This window comes from Neofelis nebulosa, chromosome 2, assembly GCF_028018385.1.
Source record: "Neofelis nebulosa isolate mNeoNeb1 chromosome 2, mNeoNeb1.pri, whole genome shotgun sequence".
Taxonomy (NCBI): Eukaryota; Metazoa; Chordata; class Mammalia; order Carnivora; family Felidae; genus Neofelis; species Neofelis nebulosa.
In genome coordinates this window covers 32,896,447-32,922,015 of record NC_080783.1, presented here as the reverse complement: position 1 = coordinate 32,922,015, position 25,569 = coordinate 32,896,447, and the positions used below count along the sequence as shown (strand labels likewise).

At 34.6% G+C, this 25,569-nt stretch overlaps 1 protein-coding gene across 3 annotated transcripts in view; it reads left to right on the top strand.

The window, feature by feature from the left end:
- The window catches only part of NBEAL1 (neurobeachin like 1), a 187,267-nt gene that overhangs the window by 49,306 nt on the left and 112,392 nt on the right, over nucleotides 1–25,569 (top strand). Inside the window, exons 7-15 of one of the 3 annotated variants that reach the window (XM_058708582.1) lie at nucleotides 5,470–5,555; nucleotides 8,861–9,167; nucleotides 10,866–10,972; nucleotides 17,405–17,491; nucleotides 19,758–19,841; nucleotides 22,905–23,003; nucleotides 23,091–23,671; nucleotides 24,398–24,530; nucleotides 25,150–25,269. In XM_058708582.1, coding sequence (XP_058564565.1) covers nucleotides 5,470–5,555; nucleotides 8,861–9,167; nucleotides 10,866–10,972; nucleotides 17,405–17,491; nucleotides 19,758–19,841; nucleotides 22,905–23,003; nucleotides 23,091–23,671; nucleotides 24,398–24,530; nucleotides 25,150–25,269 — 1,604 coding nt within the window. The remainder of the gene's footprint in view (nucleotides 1–5,469; nucleotides 5,556–8,860; nucleotides 9,168–10,865; nucleotides 10,973–17,404; nucleotides 17,492–19,757; nucleotides 19,842–22,904; nucleotides 23,004–23,090; nucleotides 23,672–24,397; nucleotides 24,531–25,149; nucleotides 25,270–25,569) is intronic. The other 2 variants (XM_058708591.1, XM_058708601.1) reach the window with 2 other exon arrangements.

Below are 25,569 nucleotides of genomic sequence, written 5' to 3'. Positions count from 1 at the left end.
GGATTGTGATGCCTCCTGCTTTGGTCTTCTTCTTCAAAATTACTTTGGCTATTCGGGGCCTTTTGTGGTTCCATATGAATTTTAGGATTGCTTGTTCTAGTTTCAAGAAGAATGCTGGTGCAATTTTGATTGGGATTGCATTGAATGTGTAGATAGCTTTGGGTAGTATTGACATTTTGACAATATTTATTCTTCCAATCCATGAGCAGGGAATGTCTTTCCATTTCTTTATATCTTCTTCAATTACCTGCATAAGCTTTCTATAGTTTTCAGCATACAGATCTTTTACATCTTTGGTTAGATTTATTCCTAGGTATTTTATGCTTCTGGGTGCAATTGTGAATGGGATCAGTTTCTTTATTTGTCTTTCTGTTGCTTCATTGTTAGTGTATAAGAATGCAACTGATTTCTGTACATTGATTTTGTATCCTGCAACTTTGCTGAATTCATGTATCAGTTCTAGCAGACTTTTGGTGGAGTCTATCGGATTTTCCATGTATAATATCATGTCATCTGCAAAAAGTGAAAGCTTGACTTCATCTTTGCCAATTTTGATGCCTTTGATTTCCTTTTGTTGTCTGATTGCTGATGCTAGAACTTCCAGCACTATATTAAACAGCAGCGGTGAGAGTGGGCATCCCTGTCGTGTTCCTGATCTCAGGGAAAAAGCTCTCAGTTTTTTCCCCATTGAGGATGATGTTAGCTGTGGGCTTTTCATAAATGGCTTTTATGATCTTTAAGTATGTTCCTTCTATCCCGACTTTCTCAAGGGTTTTTATTAAGAAAGGGTGCTGGATTTTGTCAAAGGCCTTTTCTGCATCGATTGACAGGATCATATGGTTCTTGTCTTTTTTTTTGTTAATGTGATGTATCACGTTGATCGATTTGCGAATGTTGAACCAGCCCTGCATCCCAGGAATGAATCCCACTTGATCATGGTGAATAATTCTTTTTATATGCTGTTGAATTCGATTTGCTAGTATCTTATTGAGAATTTTTGCATCCATATTCATCAGGGATATTGGCCTGTAGTTCTCTTTTTTTACTGGGTCTCTGTCTGGTTTAGGAATCAAAGTAATACTGGCTTCATAGAATGAGTCTGGAAGTTTTCCTTCCCTTTCTATTTCTTGGAATAGCTTGAGAAGGATAGGTATTATCTCTGCTTTAAACGTCTGGTAGAACTCCCCTGGGAAGCCATCTGGTCCTGGACTCTTATTTGTTGGGAGATTTTTGATAACCGATTCAATTTCTTCACTGGTTATGGGTCTGTTCAAGCTTTCTATTTCCTCCTGATTGAGTTTTGGAAGAGTGTGGGTGTTTAGGAATTTGTCCATTTCTTCCAGGTTGTCCAATTTGTTGGCATATAATTTTTCATAGTATTCCCTGATAATTGTTTGTATCTCTGAGGGATTGGTTGTAATAATTCCATTTTCATTCATGATTTTATCTATTTGGGTCATCTCCCTTTTCTTTTTGAGAAGCCTGGCTAGAGGTTTGTCAATTTTGTTTATTTTTTCAAAAAACCAACTCTTGGTTTCGTTGATCTGCTCTACAGTTTTTTTAGATTCTATATTGTTTATTTCTGCTCTGATCTTTATGACTTCTCTTCTTCTGCTGGGTTTAGGCTGCCTTTGCTGTTCTGCTTCTATTTCCTTTAGGTGTGCTGTTAGATTTTGTATTTGGGATTTTTCTTGTTTCTTGAGATAGGCCTGGATTGCAATGTATTTTCCTCTCAGGACTGCCTTCGCTGCGTCCCAAGAATTTGGATTGTTGTATTTTCATTTTCGTTTGTTTCCATATATTTTTTAATTTCTTCTCTAATTGCCTGGTTGACCCACTCATTCGTTAGTAGGGTGTTCTTTAACCTCCATGCTTTTGGAGGTTTTCCAGACTTTTTCCTGTGGTTGATTTCAAGCTTCATAGCATTGTGGTCTGAAAGTATGCATGGTATAATTTCAATTCTTGTAAACTTATGAAGGGCTGTTTTGTGACCCAGTATATGATCTATCTTGGAGAATGTTCCATGTGCACTCGAGAAGAAAGTATATTCTGTTGCTTTGGGATGCAGAGTTCTAAATATATCTGTCAAGTCCATCTGATCCAATGTATCATTCAGGGCCCTTGTTTCTTTATTGACTGTGTGTCTAGATGATCTATCCATTTCTGTAAGTGGGGTGTTAAAGTCCCCTGCAATGACCACATTCTTATCAATAAGGTTGCTTATGTTTATGAGTAACTGTTTTATATATCTGGGGGCTCCGGTATTTGGCGCATAGACATTTATAATTGTTAGCTCTTCCTGATGGATAGACCCTGTAATTATTATATAATGCCCTTCTTCATCTCTTGTTACAGCCTTTAATTTAAAGTCTAGTTTGTCTGATATAAGTATGGCTACTCCAGCTTTCTTTTGGCTTCCAGTAGCATGATAAATAGTTCTCCATCCCCTCACTCTCAATCTAAAGGTGTCCTCAGATCTCAAATGAGTCTCTTGTAGACAGCAAATAGATGGGTCTTGTTTTTTTATCCATTCTGATACCCTATGTCTTTTGGTTGGCGCATTTAATCCATTTACATTCAGTGTTATTATAGAAAGATACGGGTTTAGAGTCATTGTGATGTCTGTATGTTTTATGCTTGTAGTGATGTCTCTGGTACTTTGTCTCACAGGATCCCCCTTAGGATCTCTTGTAGGGCTGGTTTCGTGGTGACAAATTCCTTCAGTTTTTGTTTGTTTGGGAAGACCTTTATCTCTCCTTCTATTCTAAATGACAGACTTGCTGGATAAAGGATTCTCGGCTGCATATTTTTTCTGTTTAGCACACTGAAGATATCGTGCCAAGCCTTTCTGGCCTGCCAAGTTTCAAAGGAGAGATCAGTCACGAGTCTTATAGGTCTCCCTTTATATGCGAGGGCACGTTTATCCCTTGCTGCTTTCAGAATTTTCTCTTTATCCTTGTATTTTGCCAGTTTCACTATGATATGTCGTGCAGAAGATCGATTCAAGTTACGTCTGAAGGGAGTTCTCTGTGCCTCTTGGATTTCAATGCCTTTTTCCTTCCCCAGTTCAGGGAAGTTCTCAGCTATAATTTCTTCAAGTACCCCTTCAGCACCTTTCCCTCTCTCTTCCTCCTCTGGGATACCAATTATGCGTATATTATTTCTTTTTAGTGTATCACTTAGTTCTCTAATTTTCCCCTCATACTCCTGGATTTTTTTATCTCTCTTTCTTTCAGCTTCCTCTTTCTCCATAACTTTATCTTCTAGTTGACCTATTCTCTCCTCTGCCTCTTCAATCCGAGCCGTGGTGGTTTCCATTTTGTTTTGCATTTCGTTTAAAGCGTTTTTCAGCTCCTCGTGACTGTTCCTTAGTCCCTTGATCTCTGTAGCAAGAGATTCTCTGCTGTCCTGTATACTGTTTTCAAGCCCAGCGATTAATTTTATGACTATTATTCTAAATTCACTTTCTGTTATATTATTTAAGTCCTTTTTGATCAGTTCATTAGCTGTTGTTATTTCCTGGAGATTCTTCTGAGGGGAATTCTTCCGTTTGGTCATTTTGGATAGTCCCTGGAGCGGTGAGGACCTGCAGGGCACTTCCCCCGTGCTGTGGTGTATAACTGGAGTTGGTGGGCGGGGCCGCAGTCCGACCTGATGTCTGCCCCCAGCCCACCGCTGGGGCCACAGTCAGACTGGTGAGTGCCTTCTCTTGCCCTCTCCTAGGGGCGGGATTCACTGTGGGGTGGCGTGGCCCGTCTGGGCTACTTGCACACTGCCAGGCTTGTGGTGCTGGGGAGCTGGCGTATTAGCTGGGGTGGGTAGGCAAGGTGCACGGGGGCGGGAGGGGCAGGCTTAGCTCGCTTCTCCTTAGGTGATCCACTTCAGGAGGGGCCCTGTGGCAGCGGGAGGGAGTCAGATCCGCTGCCGGAGGTTTGGCTCCGCAGAAGCACAGAGTTGGGTGTTTGCGGGGAGCGAGCAAGTTCCCTGGCAGGAACTGGTTCTCTTTGGGATTTTGGCTGGGGGATGGGCGGGGGAGATGGCGCTGGCGAGCGCCTTTGTTCCCCGCCAGGCTGAGCTCTGCCGTCCGTCCGGGGGCTCAGCAGCTCTCCCTCCCTTTGTCCTCCAGCCTTTCCGCTTTCTGAGCAGAGCTGTTAACTTATGACCTCCCAGACGCTAAGTCGCGCTTGCTGTCAGAACACAGTCCGTCCGGCCCCTCCGCTTTTGCCAGCCCGACTCGGGGGCTCTGCTTGGCCGGCGAGCCGCCCCTCCGCCCCGGCTCCCTCCCGCCAGTCCGTGGAGCGCGCACCGCCTCGCCGCCCTTCCTACCCTCTTCCGTGGGCCTCTCGTCTGTGCTTGGCTCCGGAGACTCCGTTCTGCTAATCCTCTGGTGGTTTTCTGGGTTTTAGGCAGGTGTAGGTGGAATCTAAGTGATTAGCAGGACGCGCGGTGAGCCCAGCGTCCTCCTACGCCGCCATCTTCCGGAACTCCTCTCCCATTTAACTTTTTAAATGTAAATTGCTATCAATACATTTACCTCAAAGCTGTTTCTTATTGGTAATGTTTGTTATGTATAAAATTGGAAATAATTCTGTTGTTACAGTCTTGTCTGTGTATGTAATGATACATACAAAAAGATATTCATTACTGGGTTATTTGAATATTAAAGAAGAAAATCATAAAAGTTTATCAGTAGAGAACTGCTTAAGTAAATTAAGGTATGCCATTGTAATGGTCATAAAAATGAATAAGGAAGATGTGTATGTTAAGATGTAATAATACCCAGTGTATATTATGTTAAAACAAAAAAAAAAAATATGATGCAGTAGGATATCTATAGCCTTTTTTTTTTTTAAGGTGTGGAGAGCAGGTAAATTGAGGCGTAGGTTTGAGGGAGACTTATATTTGCTTGTCAGTTCTTTTATACTATTTTAATTATTCTTTGTCATGTGCATGTATAACCTTTTAAAAACAATACACTACTTTATAAATTAAGAGGAAGATTGCTATTGGTACCAGAACTTTAGAATATTTGCCCTGGAGTAAACCCAGAAAATCCTTTTGTCCAACTCTTCCAATTTTATTATTGAATAATTATAGTCAATTATACTAATAAGATGCAGTAGTAGTAAAAAAAAAAATCTAATTTTCTGTCAGATTTCAGTTAGCTTCTAACTTTGTCACTTAGCTCTATAACTTTAGGCAAGACATTCCATTTGCTTATTTATAAATGGGGGCAAAATACCCTCATATGGAGTATTAGAGAATTAAATGAGATAAATAAGTTATCTAAAATACTAGCTGATAGGTGGTTTCTTTTCCTTTACTATGAAAAAATGCATATCAACCTTGCCTTTTAACAAATTTTAGCCTTTTCATAGTTTTTAATATTTCAGTGTCAGACATTCCTAACAGATAAATCATACTGTGAAAGAGAAATCTTATTTGTTTATTTGTGTATTATATTCACAGAGTGTTTTCAGGAAAGCGAACATCTCAAGGAAAGTCTTAAGTGTTGCTTATTGCATCTCTTTGGAGCCATTGTAGCCGGTGGGCAGGTGAGGAAAGTGTTAAAAGTTAATATTTAAAACAGTAGTTAACAGTGCAAAAAGTTTTCCATGGATTATTTTAATGTATTCTTTTTCTTTTTATAATTTCATGAACCACACAAATATTTTTCTGAGTTTTTGTCTTGTTTAAAACTACTCTTTTATTTGTTAAAACTTCTTCAAAAACCTAAGTAATAATTTTACTTAAAATATAACAATATATAATAACTTATAATAAACTAACAAAATTACTGCATAAATAACCATATTGAACAATTTTTTATTTTAAGTTCTTAGTTGTATTGACTTTCAGCTACTAGTTCTTTCTTTAGAGCATAGAGTCAGCCCTGTTAGTCTACATGGTGAAATCAACTCAAAATTAAATATACATGAATTAATTACTATTCTGTCAACTTAATTACTAAATGCATATATACAAGGTTTATATGCACTTTTTCAACAAACTCAGCTAGTTTTTTTATTACTCACAAGAAGGAAATTCTAGTAATACTTGTTTCTTTATGTTTGAAGGTGTCTGTGGTAGACTTTGAGTACAACTACTAGTTGAAAACAGGATTATAGTTTAGAAAGAACATCCTACATGTTTTCTTTAGGCACACAGTTTAGATCAGAAGTTTCTAACACTTTTTGTAACACATATGCCCTCTATAAAGTCCCTTGTCAGAATGTTTCAAATGCATAAAATAAAACACATAGGATCACAAAGGAAACTAGTTACGCTGAAATTAGTTACTAAAATACTAAGATAAATTTCTAACATAGTAATATGTGCTTAGAACACACTAAAAGAGATACAGCATCAAGTCTAGTAACAAATGCAATTTCAAAAAAGAGACAAACCTGGTGTTTTGAGATATTACTGCAACTGTAATATATGAAAATTTATATGATTTCTGTTGATAACAGAGTTACAGCTGTTGTTAATAATACTACTTTTTTCCTAGTGGGCTACCTTGCCTTTCCCTCTTAACTCTAGTAGAGGAATCTGTTTTTTTGTGAGAGTGATGGTGGCTAGAATCTTATTTTTCAGTTTGTGTGCTTTGTCACCTTCCTTTGTTAGCTCATATCCTTCTTTTGTATCAGTATCTCCCTATTTCCATAATTTCTCCACTACTAAGAATAAGAATTAATGAGTATACATGAATAAAATTAGAAATGACATTGTTTTTGACTATTGGAGAAGCTGATCGGATCCCATTACCATTTTGAACACACAGAGACTTGTTCTTGTTAGTGCCCAGGGGTAATCAAGCCCTGAGAGACCTCTAGTGATTAAAATTAACATAGAAATCAAGTAGATACTAGAAGGCCAATTTATTATTTTATGTACTGAAAATATTCAAAATCCTTTTAATCAGGTTATAGCTATAGTTACAGCTGTTTTGAGGTCAGAAGGTTATTTATTGAATATAGGGATAGGTACCAGGATATTTAGACGAATGAAATATCTAAAGATATAAGAATGGCCTTGTCATAAACAGCAGAAAAACTGAAGTCCCATGACTGGTCTGGGCTTCCCATTGGCATATTTGTTCTATTTTGTGTTAAGAGGATGGGCTTTGGAGCCAGACTGACATAGGTTTGAATTCCATGTCCATCTCTCATTAGTTCTGTGACTTTGGATGAAAACTATTTACGTGTGTTTTAGTTTCTTTATTTATAATATGGAAATAATAACACTATAAGGTAGTCATAAGGACCAAATGGTGCATAATATATGTAAGGCATTTGCTTGTAAGAATTAATTTGGTGGCTCTAGGATCTTCAGGGACTCAGGTTCGTTTGAATGTCAATTTGTTACTATTTCTTTTGCTACAAGATTAGCTTTTAGAGTTTTGGCTATCTGCATTGTGTCTGCATTTTGGGCACAAAAATGGGGGGGTGGTGAGGGAGACAAATGGCAACTATCTTTAAAGGAGATACTGAAAAGCTGATACTCATCTTTTTTTTTAAATCTCATTTTCCAAACTCCATGAGATAACTACAACAAAGGAAAATATGTCTAGATAAAAAATTGGTAAAACTTGCTTCCTCAGCCTCCTTGGCAGCAGGGGAAGTTAGGAAATGTAATTTTTATTCCTGGTAGCCACATGTCCAGTAAAATATCAGGGGTTCTTTTGATAAGGAAGTGGAGGAAATGGATGTTGGATATTCTATAGGCAGTTTCTTTAAAAAAATTTTTTTTTTAATGTTTATTTATTTTTGAGACAATGTGAGACACAGAGTGCAAGCAGGGGAGGAGCAGACAGAGGGAGACACAGAATCTGAAGCAAGTTCCAGGCTCTGAGCTGTCAGCCCAGAGCCCGACACGGGGCTTGAACTCATGAACCATGGGATCATGACCTGAGCCAAAGTCAGATGCTTAACTGACTGAGCCACTCAGGTGCCCCTAGAGGCAGTTTCTTTCAAAGTAGCACTTGTTATTATTGATATTACTTATTTTGTTGGTAATTACCAGTTCTAATGGCTTAAGTGCTATTATTTTCAGATTATTTTTGCATAACTGTGTTTGATTCATTATCAGTTTAACAGATTTGGGCAAAATATATGGTTTTTTTCCAAGTTTAATGGGTCACCCTGAATAGCTACCAATAACTTAGAATTTCAGAAATGTTTGCAGAATCAAAGTCAAGCCAGTTGTCTTATTTACCTGTATCATTTGGGATGGGTTTGCTATAACCAACAGAAAACCCTAGAGAAGCTTAACCAAATTGAGGTGTTTGTTTTTATTCTTGCATAACAAATCCAGATGTAAGTAGTTCTGGGCTGATATAGCAACTCCATGGTATCATCAAGGACTAAGTCCTTCTGCATTTCTATTTTCTCTTTAGCCTGCTACTTTAATTCTTGGGTTTGTTTCTTAATGATTTAAAAGTGGCTCCAAGCATCATGCCTGCATTCCAGGCAGGAAAAAGGTGAAAAGGCCAAGAGCCAAGGGTCCTTCTCTTTTTATTTGTAAAGTTATGTTTTCTTCATAGCCTTCTGGCATATGTTCTTGACCAGAACCATGTCACATGGTTACCACTAGCTGCAAGGGAGGGTGGTAAACAAGTTTTCTATGTCGGCAGATTGCTATCTGAATAAAACCAGAGATCTAGTAATCTAGTGAGGAAATGAAGACTTAATCTGCATAAAACACTAGCATTGCCCATCAAAGTATATGTTTAAATTTTTTTATATGTTGATTTATTAAAAGAAAAAGTCCACACATTTATTAAACTCTCTTTGTTTTTGCAAACATACAGAACTTCAGTTAGGTTTGGATTTTATTTTTATTATCTCTCATGTTTCAGAGGAATGCTTTGCAAGCAATTTCTCCAGCTACCATGGAAGTTCTTATGAGAGTTTTGGCAGACTGTGATTCCTGGGAGGATGGAGATCCTGAAGAAGTGGGTAGGAAGGTAGAACTTACTCTGAAGTGCCTTACAGAAGTGGTACATATCCTTCTCACTAGCAGCTCTGACCAGCGTCAAGTGGAAACCAGCACTCTTTTGGAGAACTATTTTAAATTGCTAAATTCAGATCATTCAGCTTTACCTAATCAAAGGAGGTCGAGACAGTGGGAAAGCCGATTCATAGCTCTACAGATAAAAATGTTGAGTAAGTATTACATAAAGTTTATTACACTCCATTTTCTCTGAATCTTTTTTTTAGACTTATTTGAAATTCAAGACCATTGTATAGGAAGTATCAATTGTTTAATTCAGCTATTGTGTGACTTTAGATTTTGACTTCAAAATAATTAATATGGAATTGATTTGTTAACAGCGTCTTTGCTTTAACGGTGACAAAATTGAGCCTTTATTAATTTTTTGAAAGCGTAATCCACTAGAAGCATCAATCTTAAGAAAGCTATTATTTTCAAATTCTAGGAAAAGTAAATTTTCAGGAGGTGCCATTTGCATTATCTGACCTATGGCAAAGAGTCACATATGATCAATTTTATATGTGCTTCTGTAAATCTCTGTAGAGGTCAGTTTAACATCTGTCCTTTCTCTAGAGGGCCTCTTGTTTTGTTTTGTTTTGTTTTGTTTTGTTTTGTTTTGTTTTGTTTCTTCAGAGCCTCTATGTATGTTTGTCTTGTTTCTCTTGCTGTCTCTTTGTGTTTTTTGGTTTGTCATTCTTTGCTTATATGTCCCTATCTCTGTAAACTCCATCAATATATGTGATTTCTTATTGTATTCCCCTGTTACATTGATAGATACAAGTATTATTAATTGAGTTTCTTTTTATAGAAGTAAAATATTTTCATTACAGCTATCCTGGGAAATTTGGATAAGTAAAAAGAAAAGCTTTTTATATCCTACCACCCAGACATATCCAACATTAATGATTTATTGTGTAGCTCTAGAGACTTAACGTGCTTGTGTGAGGGCATGTGTGCTGTCTAATTTTAAAATATTGGACACCAGAATCTTGGTGAAACTTGATCTCTTACAACTGTTTCTGTAGGAAAATAAGATTCATTTTATCTAGTGTCTGTTATTTTATATGATATGTTACATTTTGTAATTGTAATAAATTATAAATTTATAAGGAAGTTTGAGTCTGTATTAATGGACTTCTTATTTGTTAAAAACTATCACATTACTTACGTAGATTATCCCTAGATTTCTGAATGAGGATATCTTTTCAGTAGGAAACAAGAACAAACCATCATTACAAATGGATTAATTCCCTAAGTCTCATTTTCTTAATGGCCACATGCTAATTTTTTACTGTGTGATGAGACTGTGTTGCAAAACATAACTAGATGTTGCTTATTTGTTAGTAGCAAGCTATACTTGAGCATTATAATCGAATAACAGCTATTTAAGTCTCTGGGAAATATGTATCACTCTTAGGTATAAAAACAAATATTGTCAATAATAAATTATAAATGTCTACTTTTCTTAACAAGTAATAAGTACAGTTTTGTTTTGTACTCTCCATCCCTATTTTTTCCTAACTAATTTTACATCCCTTTGTCGACAGAAAAGCCTAAATTAAAAATACGGCCATAGTATGGGGCACATGGGTGGCTCGGTTGGTTGGTTGTCTGACTTCGGCTCAGGTCATGATCTCACAGATAATGAGTTTGAGCCCCATGTCGGGCTCCGTGCTGATAGCTCAGAGCCTGGAGCCTGCTTCAAATTCTGTGTCTCCCTCTCTCTCTGCCACTTCTTTGCTCATGTTCTGTCTTTCTCTCAAAAATAAATAAACATTAAAAAAATAAAAAAAAATATGGCCAAAGTAAATGTTTCTGTGATTCCAAATTTCCTACTTTATATATGGACTATTTTGTTTTTATTTTCCCAGATACCATCACAGCCATGTTAGACTGCACTGATAGGCCTGTTCTTCAGGCCATTTTTCTTAACAGTAATTGCTTTGAACATCTCATACGACTGCTACAGAATTGCAAGGTATTTTTCTGTTATTGTGTTTGGTTTTAAAAAGCTATCATTTTGTTTATGCTTTGATTCAAATTTGAACATATTACTAATTTTCTTTTTTATTGTGATAAAAAGCACATAAAATTTACCATTTTAACGGGTGTAGTTCAGTGGTATTAAATGCATTCACATTGTTGTACTGCTGTCACCACCATCCATTCTTCATTAGTCTACATCTTATAGAACTGACTCTATATCCATTAAATAATTCCACATTCTCCCTCTCCTAGCCCCTGACAACCACCTTCCTGTCTCTAAGTACCTCATGTAAGTGGTGTCGTACAGTATTTGTCTTTTTGTGACTGGTTTATTTCACTTAGCATAATATCCTCAAGATTCATCCATGTTGTAGCATATTGCAGATTATTCTTCCTTTTTTATTTAGGCTTAATAATATTCCATAGGATATACATACCACAGTGCTGCTATGGAACATGAATATACACATATCTCTTTGAGACTCTGTTTTCAGTTCTTTTGGATATATTCCAGAAGTGAGATTGCTGGATCATATAGTAATTAAATTTTTAAAAAGTTTTTGAGAAACCACCTTACTGTTTTCCAGAGTGGCTCTGCCATTTTACAGTCTTGCCAACAGTGCACAAGGGTTCTGATTTCTTCACATTTTCCTTCACTGTTATTTTCTTCTTTTTGATAGTAGCTGTTCTAATTGCTGTGAAATGGTATCTCATTGTGATTTCGATTTGTCTTTCTTTAATAACTAGTGATACTGAGCATTTCCTCATGTGCTGATTGGCTATTTATAAATATTCTTTGGAGAAATGTATATTTAAGTTATTTGTGTGTTTTTTAATTGGGTTTGGTTTTTATCGTTGACTTTTAGTCTTTTGTTGTGCATTGTTAAAATTTGGTGTGAGCATTTGATGCATATAATTTTGTGCTTTTGTTTCGTGTAAGATGATTTTGTTTGCGTTTTCCTGTGTTATGATTTTAATATCTACATAATATATTAAGTGGATGTATCATAATTTACATAACTATTCCTTATTGGCTGATACTCAATTTACTTCTAATTTTTTTGCCATTACATAACTCTTTCAAGTTTCATAGAACAGAATTCTATTCCTAGTAGAATTACTAGGTCAAGGGGCATAAAATTTTGTGCTTTTTTAAAATTAGGGAAGTGGGGTGCCTGGGTGGCTCAGTCAGGTAAGCCTCTGACTCTTGATTTCAGCTCAGGTCAAACGTTAAAAAAAAAAAATGAAATTAGAGAACATTGCATAAAACAACTTGTAAATAATTGGGAAATATAGAAAAGCAGAATAATAGAAATAATGTTAATGTTCTTGGTATATCCTGCCAATTTTCTTATTATTTTTCTTATTTTTTACTAATTTACACTTTTGGCAGATTTGTGAGTATGTAATAACTAATGTCTCTTACTATATCATATTTTCATAAATTTCAAGATTGTATCAGATATTTTTTAGAGAGCTTCTTGAAAAGCCTTTGAAAATAAAACTACGGGGTGCCTGGGTGACTCAGTTAAGCCTCTGATTCTTCATTTTGGCTCAGATCATGATCTTATGGTTGTGGGATTGATCCTTGCGTTATGCTCTGAACAGAGTGTGGAGCCAGCTTGGGATTCTGCTCTCTCTCTCTTTCTCTAAACCTCCCTTGCTTATGCTTACTTGCTCTCCCCCTCAAAAATAAATAAACTTAAAAAATGCCTGCAAAATATAATTATATTTAAAAAAAAAGAAAGAGAAACTACTTCAGATAATTCTTTCTGTTTGAGGTATTCCTTTCATGGACTCTTTGCTAAAAATTACTAGGGTTTCATTGTGATTTTTGAGAATATTCCAGTATAAGGATTCTAATATCAGCTCCTTGAATTTTTCCACACTGTTAAGAGAGATATCCCTGAAAGCATTTATGTCACTATATTTTTTAGCTTATAGTGAAATAGTAAAGAAATAGCATAAAATAATAAAGAATGTATTGATGAAGTCAATAATGATGAATATTTATGAAATCAATGAAAGTACTAATCTGTCACTAGGGAGTGAAGATGCCTCCCCTACCTTTTAAAAATTATTCTTGGGAATGTATTCCTAGGAAGATGAAAAGAGTATAAAATAACTGTTTATAAAACCTTTTGTTTGTTGTAAAAAAAAAAAAAAGTAGTGTGGCTTTATCTGTTATAAAGGCAACTTCAGTGATAAAGACAAAATGTCACATGTGTAGACAATCTGCCAGTCACACATTATAAAAGAGTAAATCACTAGGATAAAATTTAGTTCCTACTAAAATTGATTAGTGTTTTTCTTCAATATATGAAAGTCAGATATAATAAAAAAATAAAAATAAAAAAAAAGACCATTTTTCTATCTTATCATGGTCAACAGTATCTTTTTTAAAAGCGCACAGCTTTTTGGCATAGCTGTAATGATGTTGAGCTAATATAAAAGCTCTTTCTACTGTAGTATAGACCAGAATTTCTTGTAATTTAGATCTTGAAACTTGCTGATAGTCATAATGTTTTAAAATTTAATTATTTGATACCACCTATCACACTTTGTTTTGAGATAGGCATGCTAGAGAAGAAACCCATTTCAGAGGGGAAAGCCAGGCTTTGGGACCCCATCCCTCTCTGCTGCAGGTGGTCTTCTTCTAGGCAGGAATTCTAGTCAGAATCACTAAAAGCTCATCACCAAACATTACAGTGATTAAGTCCTAAAAGCGTGGGGGAACCTTTGAAATAAACTGCCCAATTCTTTTATTACACAAATGAAGAAATATGTCATAAGAGATTAAATGATTAACACAAAGTTAGTACTAGTACACAATGGAGGTAGATTTCTTACCCAGGTATTCTGACCCTAAGTTCACTGGTTGTATGTAGTTTTGTTGTACTGGTACTTAAGGTCAGTAGAAAAATGTTTTCTTTGTGTTAAATATAGGGGAAGTACAGGTTTTATTGATTAAACACATTTGATAGAGATAGGTTAATACGATTCTTAAATATATAAAAATATTTGGTGTCTTGTGAAAACTTAAGTTCTTAAATATATTACAGGATGCTATAGATGTCTGTGATTGATTTTTTATTAAAGTATTTTGCTGTAAGGAATGAATAATTTTTTCTGTTTTATATAGTAATACAGAATCAAGACAATTATTGTTTGAATATTCAGACCTAGAGGAAACATTGTCAACTAAAGCTTAAAGTGTCACAAACATTTTATGAATCACATGGAGAACTTTAGGCTGATTGCTGTAGTTTCTGTGCTTTTCTTTTTCTGTGAGATTCACCAGCCAGTTTATGCATTTATTTCCTGAACTATTTGTGTAAAGACTTCCGGTTTGTCAAAATGAGTTTCATCATACTGTAAAGTACTTAGAATATAATTCAGTAGAATCATACATTTAACTTTTCTGAAAGCTATGATGAACTTTAAACATTTAAGAGTTGTTTTGTTTCACTATATTACATTTTGGAAGGGGGACGTGCTTTGGATTAATGTAAAAATTATTTTTAAAAGCTGTCCAATTCAGTATTTGAATTGAGAAGAAAATAACAACAAATTTCTAGTAATAAAGAGGAGGGTTCAAAACCATTACACATACTTTAGCACTCTGCTTGAAGTTTTAATCAGTTTTTAAAAAATATAGATGTTGCAGCATATTATAAATGTGTAAAGGTCTATTTGAGGACTAAGTCATAAGATTCTGGAAAGCTGTTGATATTTTGGTCTTGTTTGCATCCCTTAATTTGTTCTCTTCACATTCTTCCTTTCCTTCTCCCCTTCTGCACCTGAAAATCAACTAGAACAAAAATTTAGCATCAAGGCAGTAGTAAAAATGAGAATTTATAAAAGGAGCAACTGAGGGATGATTTGTGGAAAAGAGTGTTGGAGATGGATATAAAATGGTATAATTCAAAGCTGGATTTTGGGAGTTGGCACCTGCCTGGATTCATACACACTGACTATTTGAACAAATTTCTTTTCATTTTTTAGAACAGATTTTTATTTAGATTCTTAAGCAATAATCAATTATAGATTTTGGAGGAAAAGATACATAAAAAATATATTTTCTCAATCTTTTTGTAAAACATGTATGTATATATAAATATTTAAATTTTAAAATTGTGGCAAAATACACATAATAATATTTTTATATATTTTTTTTAATGTGGATATATTTTCCTTTACAAATTTGGAATACCGGTGAATATTTTTGTATCCTGCTTTTAAATGTATTATATCCTGACTCTTCCCATATACCATCGTATATTTTTCAAAACAGTATTTTTTTTTAATGTTTTTATTTATTTTTGAGAGAGAGAGAGAGAGAGAGAGACAGAGAGCAGAAACAGGGGAGGGGCAGAGGGAAAGGGAGAAACAGATTCTGAAGCAAGCTCCAGGCTCTGAGTTGTCAGCACAGAGCCTAATGCAGGGCTCGAACCCATGAACTGGGAAATCATGATCTGAGCTGAAGTTGGACGCTTAACTGACTGAGCCACCCAGGCACCCCAAAACAGTATTTTTAATGACTACAAATATTTCAACCCAAGGTTCTCAAAGTATGGGGTCCCCAGAATCATTTTAGGGAATCTGCAAAGTCTGATCTTAACATTTCAGTTTGAGGCTAGATTGTTTTTTCATAAACTTGAATCAAACAATATTATCATAACAGTCTGAATGTAAAAGTAAATATTAGAATTCATTCATCTTCTATCAAGTCAGACATTTAAAGAAATTATAAAATGTAAAAGCAGTGCCAATCTCAGTGAAGTATATTTGGAAAATAGAGTGGGTTTTTTTCCCCATAAATGTGTTACTTATGTCAGCCTGTAATAGGTTTGTTTTTTTGAATGAATAGGCAAATATTTTTTTAAATGTCTTTATTTTAATGTCTTATATGGTGAATATTGATAGATATAACCCACATAAAGAGAATTTCTTTGGGGTTCTCAGTAATTTTTAAGACTGTTAAGTGGTCCTGAGGCCAGAAAGTTTCAGGACTTCCCTTTCAGTCTATGGATGAGCCATAATTTATTTAAGTATTCTGCTATTTAAGGATATTTGGGCAGTTTCTTACTTTTTGCTGTTGTAAATAAAGCTGAAGTGAGGATCTCGATTCTAAAATCTTTTCTGACCATTTTTTAGGTAAATGTCTAGAAATACAATTATAGACTTAAAGAGTAATTTTAGGATTCTTGATATAGATTGATTTCTGGGAAGACTTTACTCATTTTTGCTTTCATCAGTTTTTAGCATTCCTGTGTTCCTGTACCAGATAATATGGAATACTATTGTTTAAAAAATTTTTGTTATTAATAACAGCTTTCATTTACTAAACCCTGTTATGTGTTAGACATTGTATTAATAACCTAGCATGGATTATTTTATTTAATCTGCACAACTATTTCATGAGATATTCTTTTCCCTTTTGAGAAAATAAGCTCAGAGAAGTTAAGTAGTTTTCCTTAAAACCAGACAGCTAATAAGTAGCAGAACCAAGATTCAAATCCAGGTTTCTGATTCCAAAGCCTGTGTTGTGTACACTAATCTATTTTTAGGTTAAACTTTATATATGCTCTGCATATCATATCATGCCTTATCTTTATCTGTTTTATTTTATATTGCCTTATTTCAGTATATTATTGGACTTTTCTATTTTCTGAAATGATAGAACTTCCTAAGAAGAACTTCCTTCCTTGGATGCTCTTGATAAATTCTTTTATAAGTCTTTCTTTCTTTCCCTTTTCACTTTCATTTGAATTAACTTTTTATCCAAAATGTGACTGAGATCTTTTGGAATGCTAGTTTTCCATACTTAAACAAAAATACTTGATTCCCTTAGCAATCCTCATGTTTATCAGAGAAAATCCTTAATCCCCCTTTTATAGAAGCTAATATAAATTATGCCCAACTCTTGATAATTTGAAAAATATGTATACCTTTTTCAAAGTACAGTAGCGTATTTGAGAGTCTGAGAAGTATTCTCAAAAAGCAACTTTAAAAGGTAGGTTAGCTTCTACAAATATACTTGACTACAGAATCCTCACTGTACATTATTTACTACAGTATCTTTAATCTGTCTCACTAACAAATTTCCTTCTTTTCTATGAGACATTTTCTGCTAATTCTTTAAGAATTTAGGAATATTAACTAATTTACTTGTTGCTATTATTATTTTAGTAATTTTCAGTTCCAAGAGAGAAATAAATACCAATTTATTATATAGTATATGACCTAATGTTAGTTTGTAATCCAAAAAGTGAATAGTTGATTGTCAGTTTAAAATAGTATTCTTCACGAATGGATTCTTGGATTTATTTTCAAGAGACATGGAAATCCATTAATTTCATTTCTGCTTATAGGTAACAATTTAATGTTCTTTCTCCATTATTCTTATCTCTGTTTTTAACAGCTATTTTTAAATGCTAACAATAAGGTGGCAGACAAGAACGAGAAAGACCTTGCCAACAAATTACTGACAGAAATGAATGAGGACCAGGTATCTACAAAGCCTGCATCTTGTTTCAGCTGAAGTCCAAAATCAGTCAATGGGAGCAACTATTCCTGTACTTTTCTTCTTATGTCTTAAAATACACCAACACTATCTAATCCTAATGTTCATTAATTATTTTTGAAAATTGTTAAAAAAATTAAAAAATTTTTTCATCTAAAAGATAAATCTGTTGAAATCTTGGTGGTTGATGTAAATGATCAACAGTATTCCATCTTTGTATGTGTGTATTCTTGTCAATTTGAGGAGATATAAAGTACAGGAATGGGATCCCAATATCAACGTGGTGATGACTTCATATTTTGGGAGCTTCTTTTTCTAAGCATTGTGGTGTATTGGGACCTTAGGGCTTTGTTTGTGAATATGTATGGTCAGTTTTAATACCTTGATTCTTTGCTTCTTGTTGACAAGTAATGATTATAATTCAATGGACAACCTGAATCCTGGAGGAAGGGAAGAAGACGCTGAACTCTCTTTAGTATAAAACTTAACTGTTGTCTTTTGTAGAAAGTCACCTCCATGTGGGTAAAAGGCAGAAATAAGCAGTTTTTGTTGCTTTTCTGCATTAGGTAATTCATTTTGGAAAAAACTACCTGTAAAAATTGCTTTGTTATTTTTCTTTCCTGAAATGTTTGTGAGAGAGCTTTCATGATGTCTTTTATTAATATTATCTTAATATCCAGGTTTATAAATAGAGCTGTGGTATAGATATGATTATTTTCTGTTCTGGATGTAAAATACCAATTTACAGAGTACCATTTTAGATTTCTCTATAAATGTTAGTCCCTCTCAAGGCCTATATAGATTAATAAAACAGTTACAATGATATTCTCAGAGGTTTATGTTAGTATTCCTAATTGTAGGTACTGTGATGACTAGTCTTTGGACAAAGTGTAGGAAAGATCTTATTTATAAGAAATTCTCTATACAGAATTATTAATGCATAGTATGTTTATTACACATATAATAGGTATATATAATAATGTTTAATAAACAACATCAACAAAAATCAAGATACTGGCTTAAATAACTTGCCTAAAATTGGTAGAGCTTAGCTTAAAATGACAAAGATCTAATCAGTCCCTTAAATCATTTTTATTGGTAGGGAGAGAGGAAAATCCTACTCATGAAGTGACTGCCTTTAAGTCATAGTAATATATTACCAAAAGAAGATTTTTGGAACTGTTAGTTTTTACAGCTTTCTAGTTCTCATGTAAGGCTTTCATGGTTCATTAAGCCTGATGATATAACCCAGTCATATTCAATTTTTTAATGTTAATGTTGTATTTTGTTTTCACCTTTTGTCTCTAAATGCACTGTTCTGAAACTTAACACTTCTCTTTATGATGAAGCTTAGACAAAATAGACAAAATGAAGCTGCTTTTTATTTTTTCTTACAGCTTTTGACATTAAAGCTTGCCTACTCAAAAACATGATAATACTTATAGATACATATTTCATTTTCTGTTCTACCTCAAATTCTGCATCTTATGTAAAAATAGGTATACCTTATTGCTTGCAAGTGTGATTGATTGGTAAATAAATATACCATTTCAATTATAACACAAGGCTTGGAAACCAAATAGACAACACCGTTTTAAATACCTTATTATACATGCTAATGAAATTTAAAGCTAGGAAGTTCAGTGTATTTTTGAAGGGAAATTAAAATATAATAGAATTTTCTTTTTTTTTAAATTTTTTTTTAATGTTTATTTCTGAGACAGGGAGAGACAGAGCATGAGTGAGGGAGGGGCAGAGAGAGAGGGAGACACAGAATCAGAAGCAGGCTCCAGGCTCTGAGCTGTCAGCACAGAGCCCGACGCGGGGCTCGAACTCACAAACCATGAGATCGTGACCTGAGCCGAAGTCGGTCTCTCAACCGACTGAGCCACCCAGGCGCCCCGTAGAATTTTCAATGATAGATCTTTCTCCCTTCCTCTGGAGATTGTCCATTATTTTTAAAAGCATGTGTTAAGCTTGTGTTCTTTTTGGTTTTTGGTTTTTGTCCCAAAACATTTCAAAGTGATGAGTGAATGTAGCTTTATCCTTCTTGACACATGGTTTATTTTCGTCAAGTAGGTAACTTTTCTTGCAGGTATAGTGTTTCAGAAATCTATTTTATTGTAAGAGGAATGTATTGCATGTTAAGTAATTATTTTTTCAGGTTTTCAGAACAAAGGTTTCCTAACTAAATACAAATCTTGATCACGTTGTTAATTTCTTTCCTTTTTATTTTTTTTCTCTCTGATAGGTGTTTCAGGGGCAATTGGATTGTTTGGCTATATCAACCATTAAGGCTTTGACAGCAGTAATGAATAAATCTCCAGCTGCTAAGGTGAAACAAAATCCGCAAGCTCAAAAATGTTATCCTAGATATGCCAGTTTTCACTATGAAATCCCCAAAGTAATGTATGAAAGTATATATATAATACATTTGGTGTTATATCTGAAGTGAAATAGTTCACAAACTATCTCAGTATAGGAATCATTTGCTGTTAACTTTTGAGACAAACACCTAATGGGGACTGCTTTGGATTATAAGATAGGCATATAATTATATGATGGAACTGTAAGCTAATAGAGACTTACAGTGTCAGTAAACAAAGATAGCACTGCTGTTGAAAAGATCATTTTAAGTGATTCTATGGTTAGTGAGTTTAAAAAATTAAATTTTATATCATAGTTTTTCTTCATTAATAAAATAATCACTCTTTCACTCTTTGCTCAGTTTATGACTGCCTAGACTGTGAGAAAATTTTTCACATGAATAGCCCTATCAGTTTGGGACTTGTTTTTCACAATGGCCGTGGAAATTCTGCTTCTTTGTTACCAAACCTCAGGATTTTCTTTCTTTATGCTGATTTGTGCTAGTAGTTTCGTCATTAAATAGTTTTAAGGATTAGTGAGATCATCTGTGTAAAGTGGTAAACCTATAGTGCCAGGCACATGGTAAGTGCTTAATAAATCTCAGTGTCGATGATGATGATGATATTTTACCTTCTGTTTACCACCTGTAATGTATTTCATGCTTTACCTTTTAGTAGCAGACATGAATGAATTATTCCTGGTTTCCTAAGCCATGCCTTCAGTAGTATTACTAACTTTCCATTGGTTCCACTAGGACACTAATGTTTGCTCTATAAATGTTGCCATATGTAGCTTATGGTTAGATGCCTACTAGACAGCTTTTACAATTTTACAGGCCTGCTTGGGAATCTAATTCTAATTACAATAGTTTCTGTAAGGGAAAAAAAATCATTTTAAGTTCTAAGTAATTGGTTTATGAGTATAATGAATTAGCTGTACTGTATTATGAAACTCAAGTCTCAAGTGATGTTCAAGTCTTAAGATAAAATTGTTTTATTATGTAATGCATGGTTTAAAATTCAAAAGGTTATGTTAAAAATACCTTTTTAAAAATGATAGGTATTAGTTTTTTAAGTTTTAATTTAAATTCCAGTTATTTAACATACAGTGTAGTAGTATTTTCAGATATACAATATAGAGATTCAACAATTCCTTACAGATACATTTACTACAGATATAATACTCAGTGCTCATCACAGGTGCACTCTTTAATCTCTATAACCTATTTAACCCATCTTTCCACCCATCTACCTTCTGGTAACTATTAGTTCTCTGCCTGTTTTGTTTTCTTAAATGCCACATATAAGTGAAATCATATGATGTTTGTCTTTCTCTGACTGACTTCTTTTGCTTAGCATAATACTCTCTAGTTCCATCCATGTCGTTGCAGATGGCAAGGTTTTATTCTTTTTTATGGCTGATTAATATTCTGTTTTGTGGGGTTGCCTGGGTGGCTCAGTCGGTTAAGTGTCCAGCTTCAGCTCAGGTCATGATCTTGCAGTTTGTGAGTTTGAGCCCCACATCGGGCTTTATGCTGACAGCTTGGAGCCTGGAGCCTGCTTCAGATTCTGTGTCTCCCTCTGTCTCTGCCCCTCCCATGCTCATGCTCTGTCTCTCACTGTTTCTCAATAATAAATAAATGTTAAAAAAATTAAAAAAATATTCCATTTTATGTATATACCACATCTTCTTTATCCATTCATCAATTGATGGACACTTGGGCTGTTTTCATAATTTGGCCACTATACATGAAGTTCCTATAAATATAGGGGTCCATGTATCCCTTTGAATTAGTATTAAAAAATACCTTTTGGAAAAAAATGTTCTTTCAGGGGTGCCTGGGTGGCTCAGTCGGTTAAGCGTCCGACTTCGGCTCAGGTCATGGTCTCGCGGTCCGTGAGTTCAAGCCCCGCGTTGGGCTCTGTGCTGACAGCTCGGAGCCTGGAGCCTGTTTCAGATTCTGTGTCTCCCTCTCTCTCTCTGACCCTCCCCCGTTCATGCTCTGTCTCTCTCTGTCTCAAAAATAAATAAACGTTAAAAAAAAATTAAAAAAAAAATGTTCTTTCTACCACTGGGCTCACAGCCAACTAGTTCCTCTCCCTAAAGACAACCAGTCTTACTCATTTTGTTTAAATCTTTTGATTTTATAATAAAAGTGTATACATTTTTGCCTGATTTACTGGACCAGTTTAGCATTACTAGATTTTTGTTGTCTTTTTATTTTACTTTATGACTTTGTGTGCCCACTAGTTCAAAAATACATATGACTTAGACCTTTCTAAAATGAACTTGATGTTTGAGATAAATTCAATCCATTTAGATACAAAAAGAAGAGAGAAAATTACCCAGTTTTTTCTGTCACCACTCAAAATTGCCAGGACTCTAGTCTTTTGAGACTGCTGCCTGGCTCCTGTTACCCCCAAAGTCTTCTCATTCTTTTGCCATTTTTGTTTTGACTTCATGTAATACTGTACTAATTACAAATCAAGGGAAGATGAAAGTGGTTGTACCCTAATCTGAAATTTATATAATATTTTTATAATATACAATTATACAATTATTGCTAATTTCATTTATTTTACATTTGGTAGATTATTGTCACATCATATTTCAGAAGACCTATGGAATCTATTTTAGAGGGTGCCTGGTGGCTCAGTAAGGTTAAGCATCCAACTTCAGCTCAGGTCATGGTCTCATGTACGGCTCATGGGTTCAAGCCCCGCATTGGGCTCTGTGCTGACACCTCACAACCTGGACCCTGCCTCAGATGCTGTGTTTCCCTCATTCTCTTTGCCCCTCCTCCACTTGTACTCTGTCTCTCTCTCTCTCTCTTTCTCTCTCTCTTTTTCAAAAATAAATGAACATTAAAAAATTTTTTTAATTAAAAAAAGATGAAGATGTGATTTAAGAAGCAAATACTGTACTCCGTCTTTTCAGTATTAACTGAAATGGGTATTATTCAACATTTTAAATAATCAACAAATTCAGTCTTTGAAAGTATGTTTTGATGTGTTTATTTCCCTTCCCTTAGGAAGTATTTAAAGAAAGAATTGGTTATACACATATGTTTGAGGTTTTAAAATCCCTGGGTCAGCCACCGCTAGAACTACTTAAAGAACTTATGAATATGGTGAGTTTTTTCGCTGTATTAAACAAGTTCCATTATCTCCATATCCAAAATGGTTACTAACCTTTTGTCTTTTATGTTGCTTTATAGGCTGTAGAGGGTGACCACACTTCAGTTGGGATTTTGGGCATTAGTAATGTCCAGCCTCTCTTGCTTCTTATCCAGTGGCTTCCAGAGCTAGAATCCCATGATCTGCAAATCTTCATTTCTGATTGGCTGAAAAGAATTTGTTGTATTAATAGGCAGAGTCGAACTACTTGTGTCAATGCAAACATGGGAATTCACATCATTGAAACCCTTGGTTCCCATTCTTCCCTCCATCGAACTTGTGCTGAGAACTTGATTGCACTTCATGGTTCCTTGGGGAGTCAGTCAGTGAGCTCAGAAGAAATACGTCAGCTGCTAAGATTGCTGAGAGTGGATGAATCTGAGTATATTCACCCTTATACTACTCCTGTGACTCGAGCAATTCTGACAATGGCCCGAAAACAAAGTCTAGAGAGCGCACTGCAGTATTTTAATTTGTCACATAGTATGGCAGGAATCTCTGTGCCTTCCATACAGAAATGGCCAGGGTCTGCCTTTTCTTTCAATGCTTGGTTTTGCTTAGATCAGGATCAGTTGACTCTTGGCAATGCTAACAAAGGAGGAAAAAGAAAACAATTGTACAGGTACTGATACGAGTTATGGAATATAGATGAATACTGTCATAACAATATATGCTGTAATTCTCAAACAGGAAAAAGCTTTTCAAGCATCTAGTTTTTAAATGTACAACAGTTTAGCTGAAACCGCTTTATCCTTAGGGCGTACACTTTAATTATAAGTGTTTTATCGCTTTCATGATACTGATTACATATGTCAAATATTTTGGTAGGTCTTTGGTTAGTTTGGAAACAAAGTTCCTTCTTAAAAGTATGATAAAAGTGGAGAAAAAAGTAATAAATTTTAAAATGAATGGTGATCTCTATGTTCCATTAAAGGTGCTCTATATTTATATGAAGGATCACAAAACCTATGTGTATGTACATCCAAACTTAGTTACTTTGGTAACTGATAATTTTAAATAAATTTAATGCCTTGTGATTTTTAAGACATTTATTCATGCTTTCTGAATCCTATTTGAAAGAATTTTGAAATCTTCAAAATTTATCATTTTACTTTTGTTTGATAATGGAATTCCACTCTTCTGGCTACCTTTTATAATTTGTTAAACCATTAAGCCCATAAAAGATTTAGGAATTACCATTGATATGAGGTTGGACTGATGTGTGGCAATAGAATGTAATTCACAGCATTATTGATAAAGATATTCATGATGATCTTACGGTTTTGTGTGTATTCAGTGATAAAACTGAACTGACTTCAAAAGTTCTGATAATATATATTTTTGTTAGCTTTTTTACAGGAAGTGGCATGGGTTTTGAAGCTTTTATTACCCATTCAGGTATGCTGGTTGTTGCAGTGTGCACAAAAAGAGAATATGCTGCAGTTATGCTTCCTGACCACAGTTTCTGTGATTCCCTCTGGGTAAGGTTTTAGGACATCACATTTAACTTTTTGGTTCTTTTCTTTAAAATCACACATTTGGTGAATGTACATCAGGAATTATCTCCTTTTTGAGCATTGATTAATTTTCACTTCATAATTCTGCTTATGTTGAAATTTATAAGGAAGTTAATAGCATTAGCATCCTCATTATAAACTCAGCGGTAATAATTTTTCTCCTAAACAATTAAAAGTAAATATTTCCATTTCTTTCATGTTTTCTAGAATCAGATTTGGTTTAGGAATTCAATTTAAAATGAGAACATAAATTATTAATAGCGTTGCATCTCTCTTTTCTTAAAGTATAAAATGCTTCTCATTAGGAAAATTGATTCTAAAGAATACTCAGACTTGGAAAATACGGGAAAGATACTTTGTTACAGTTGTGTATAAGTTGCTAGAACATATATAAATGCTTTTGTAGTACTACAGAAAAAATTGTCATTCACTCTTAAGAACAGAATTTTAACCAGCATTTAATTATGCTTAATCTCAATGTTCTGCTATTCACACAAACTAATTGAGTAATACTCTGAAAACATTTGTCATTCCAAAGATTTAATGTAATTTTAGTCTTTAAATGTATGCTTTACTTTACTAGCACAACATAACCATTGTTCACATGCCTGGAAAAAGACCCTTTGGTCAGAGCTTTGTCTATATCTATGACAACGGACAGCAGAAGGTCTCTGCCCCTCTCAGATTTCCTGCCATGAATGAAGTAAGCACACCTTATCTACTTGTTATGGGACCATGGGATTTTAAAATGTTTTGTATGTTCTAAGATATAGTAAGTTAATATTTAATACTGTTAGCCTATCATCATTAGATGAAGTTGGACAACATGTAATAAAGAAAAACAACTCAAAGAAGAAACAAATGTAATAAAAAACTTATGGGGAAAAAGACCTAAAATGGGAAAGCCAAAGAAATTGAATAGAGGAGAGCAAAGGATCATTTAATAAACCCCTCCATGGGATGTCTGGGTAGCACAGTAGGTTAAGTGTCTCATTCTTGAGAC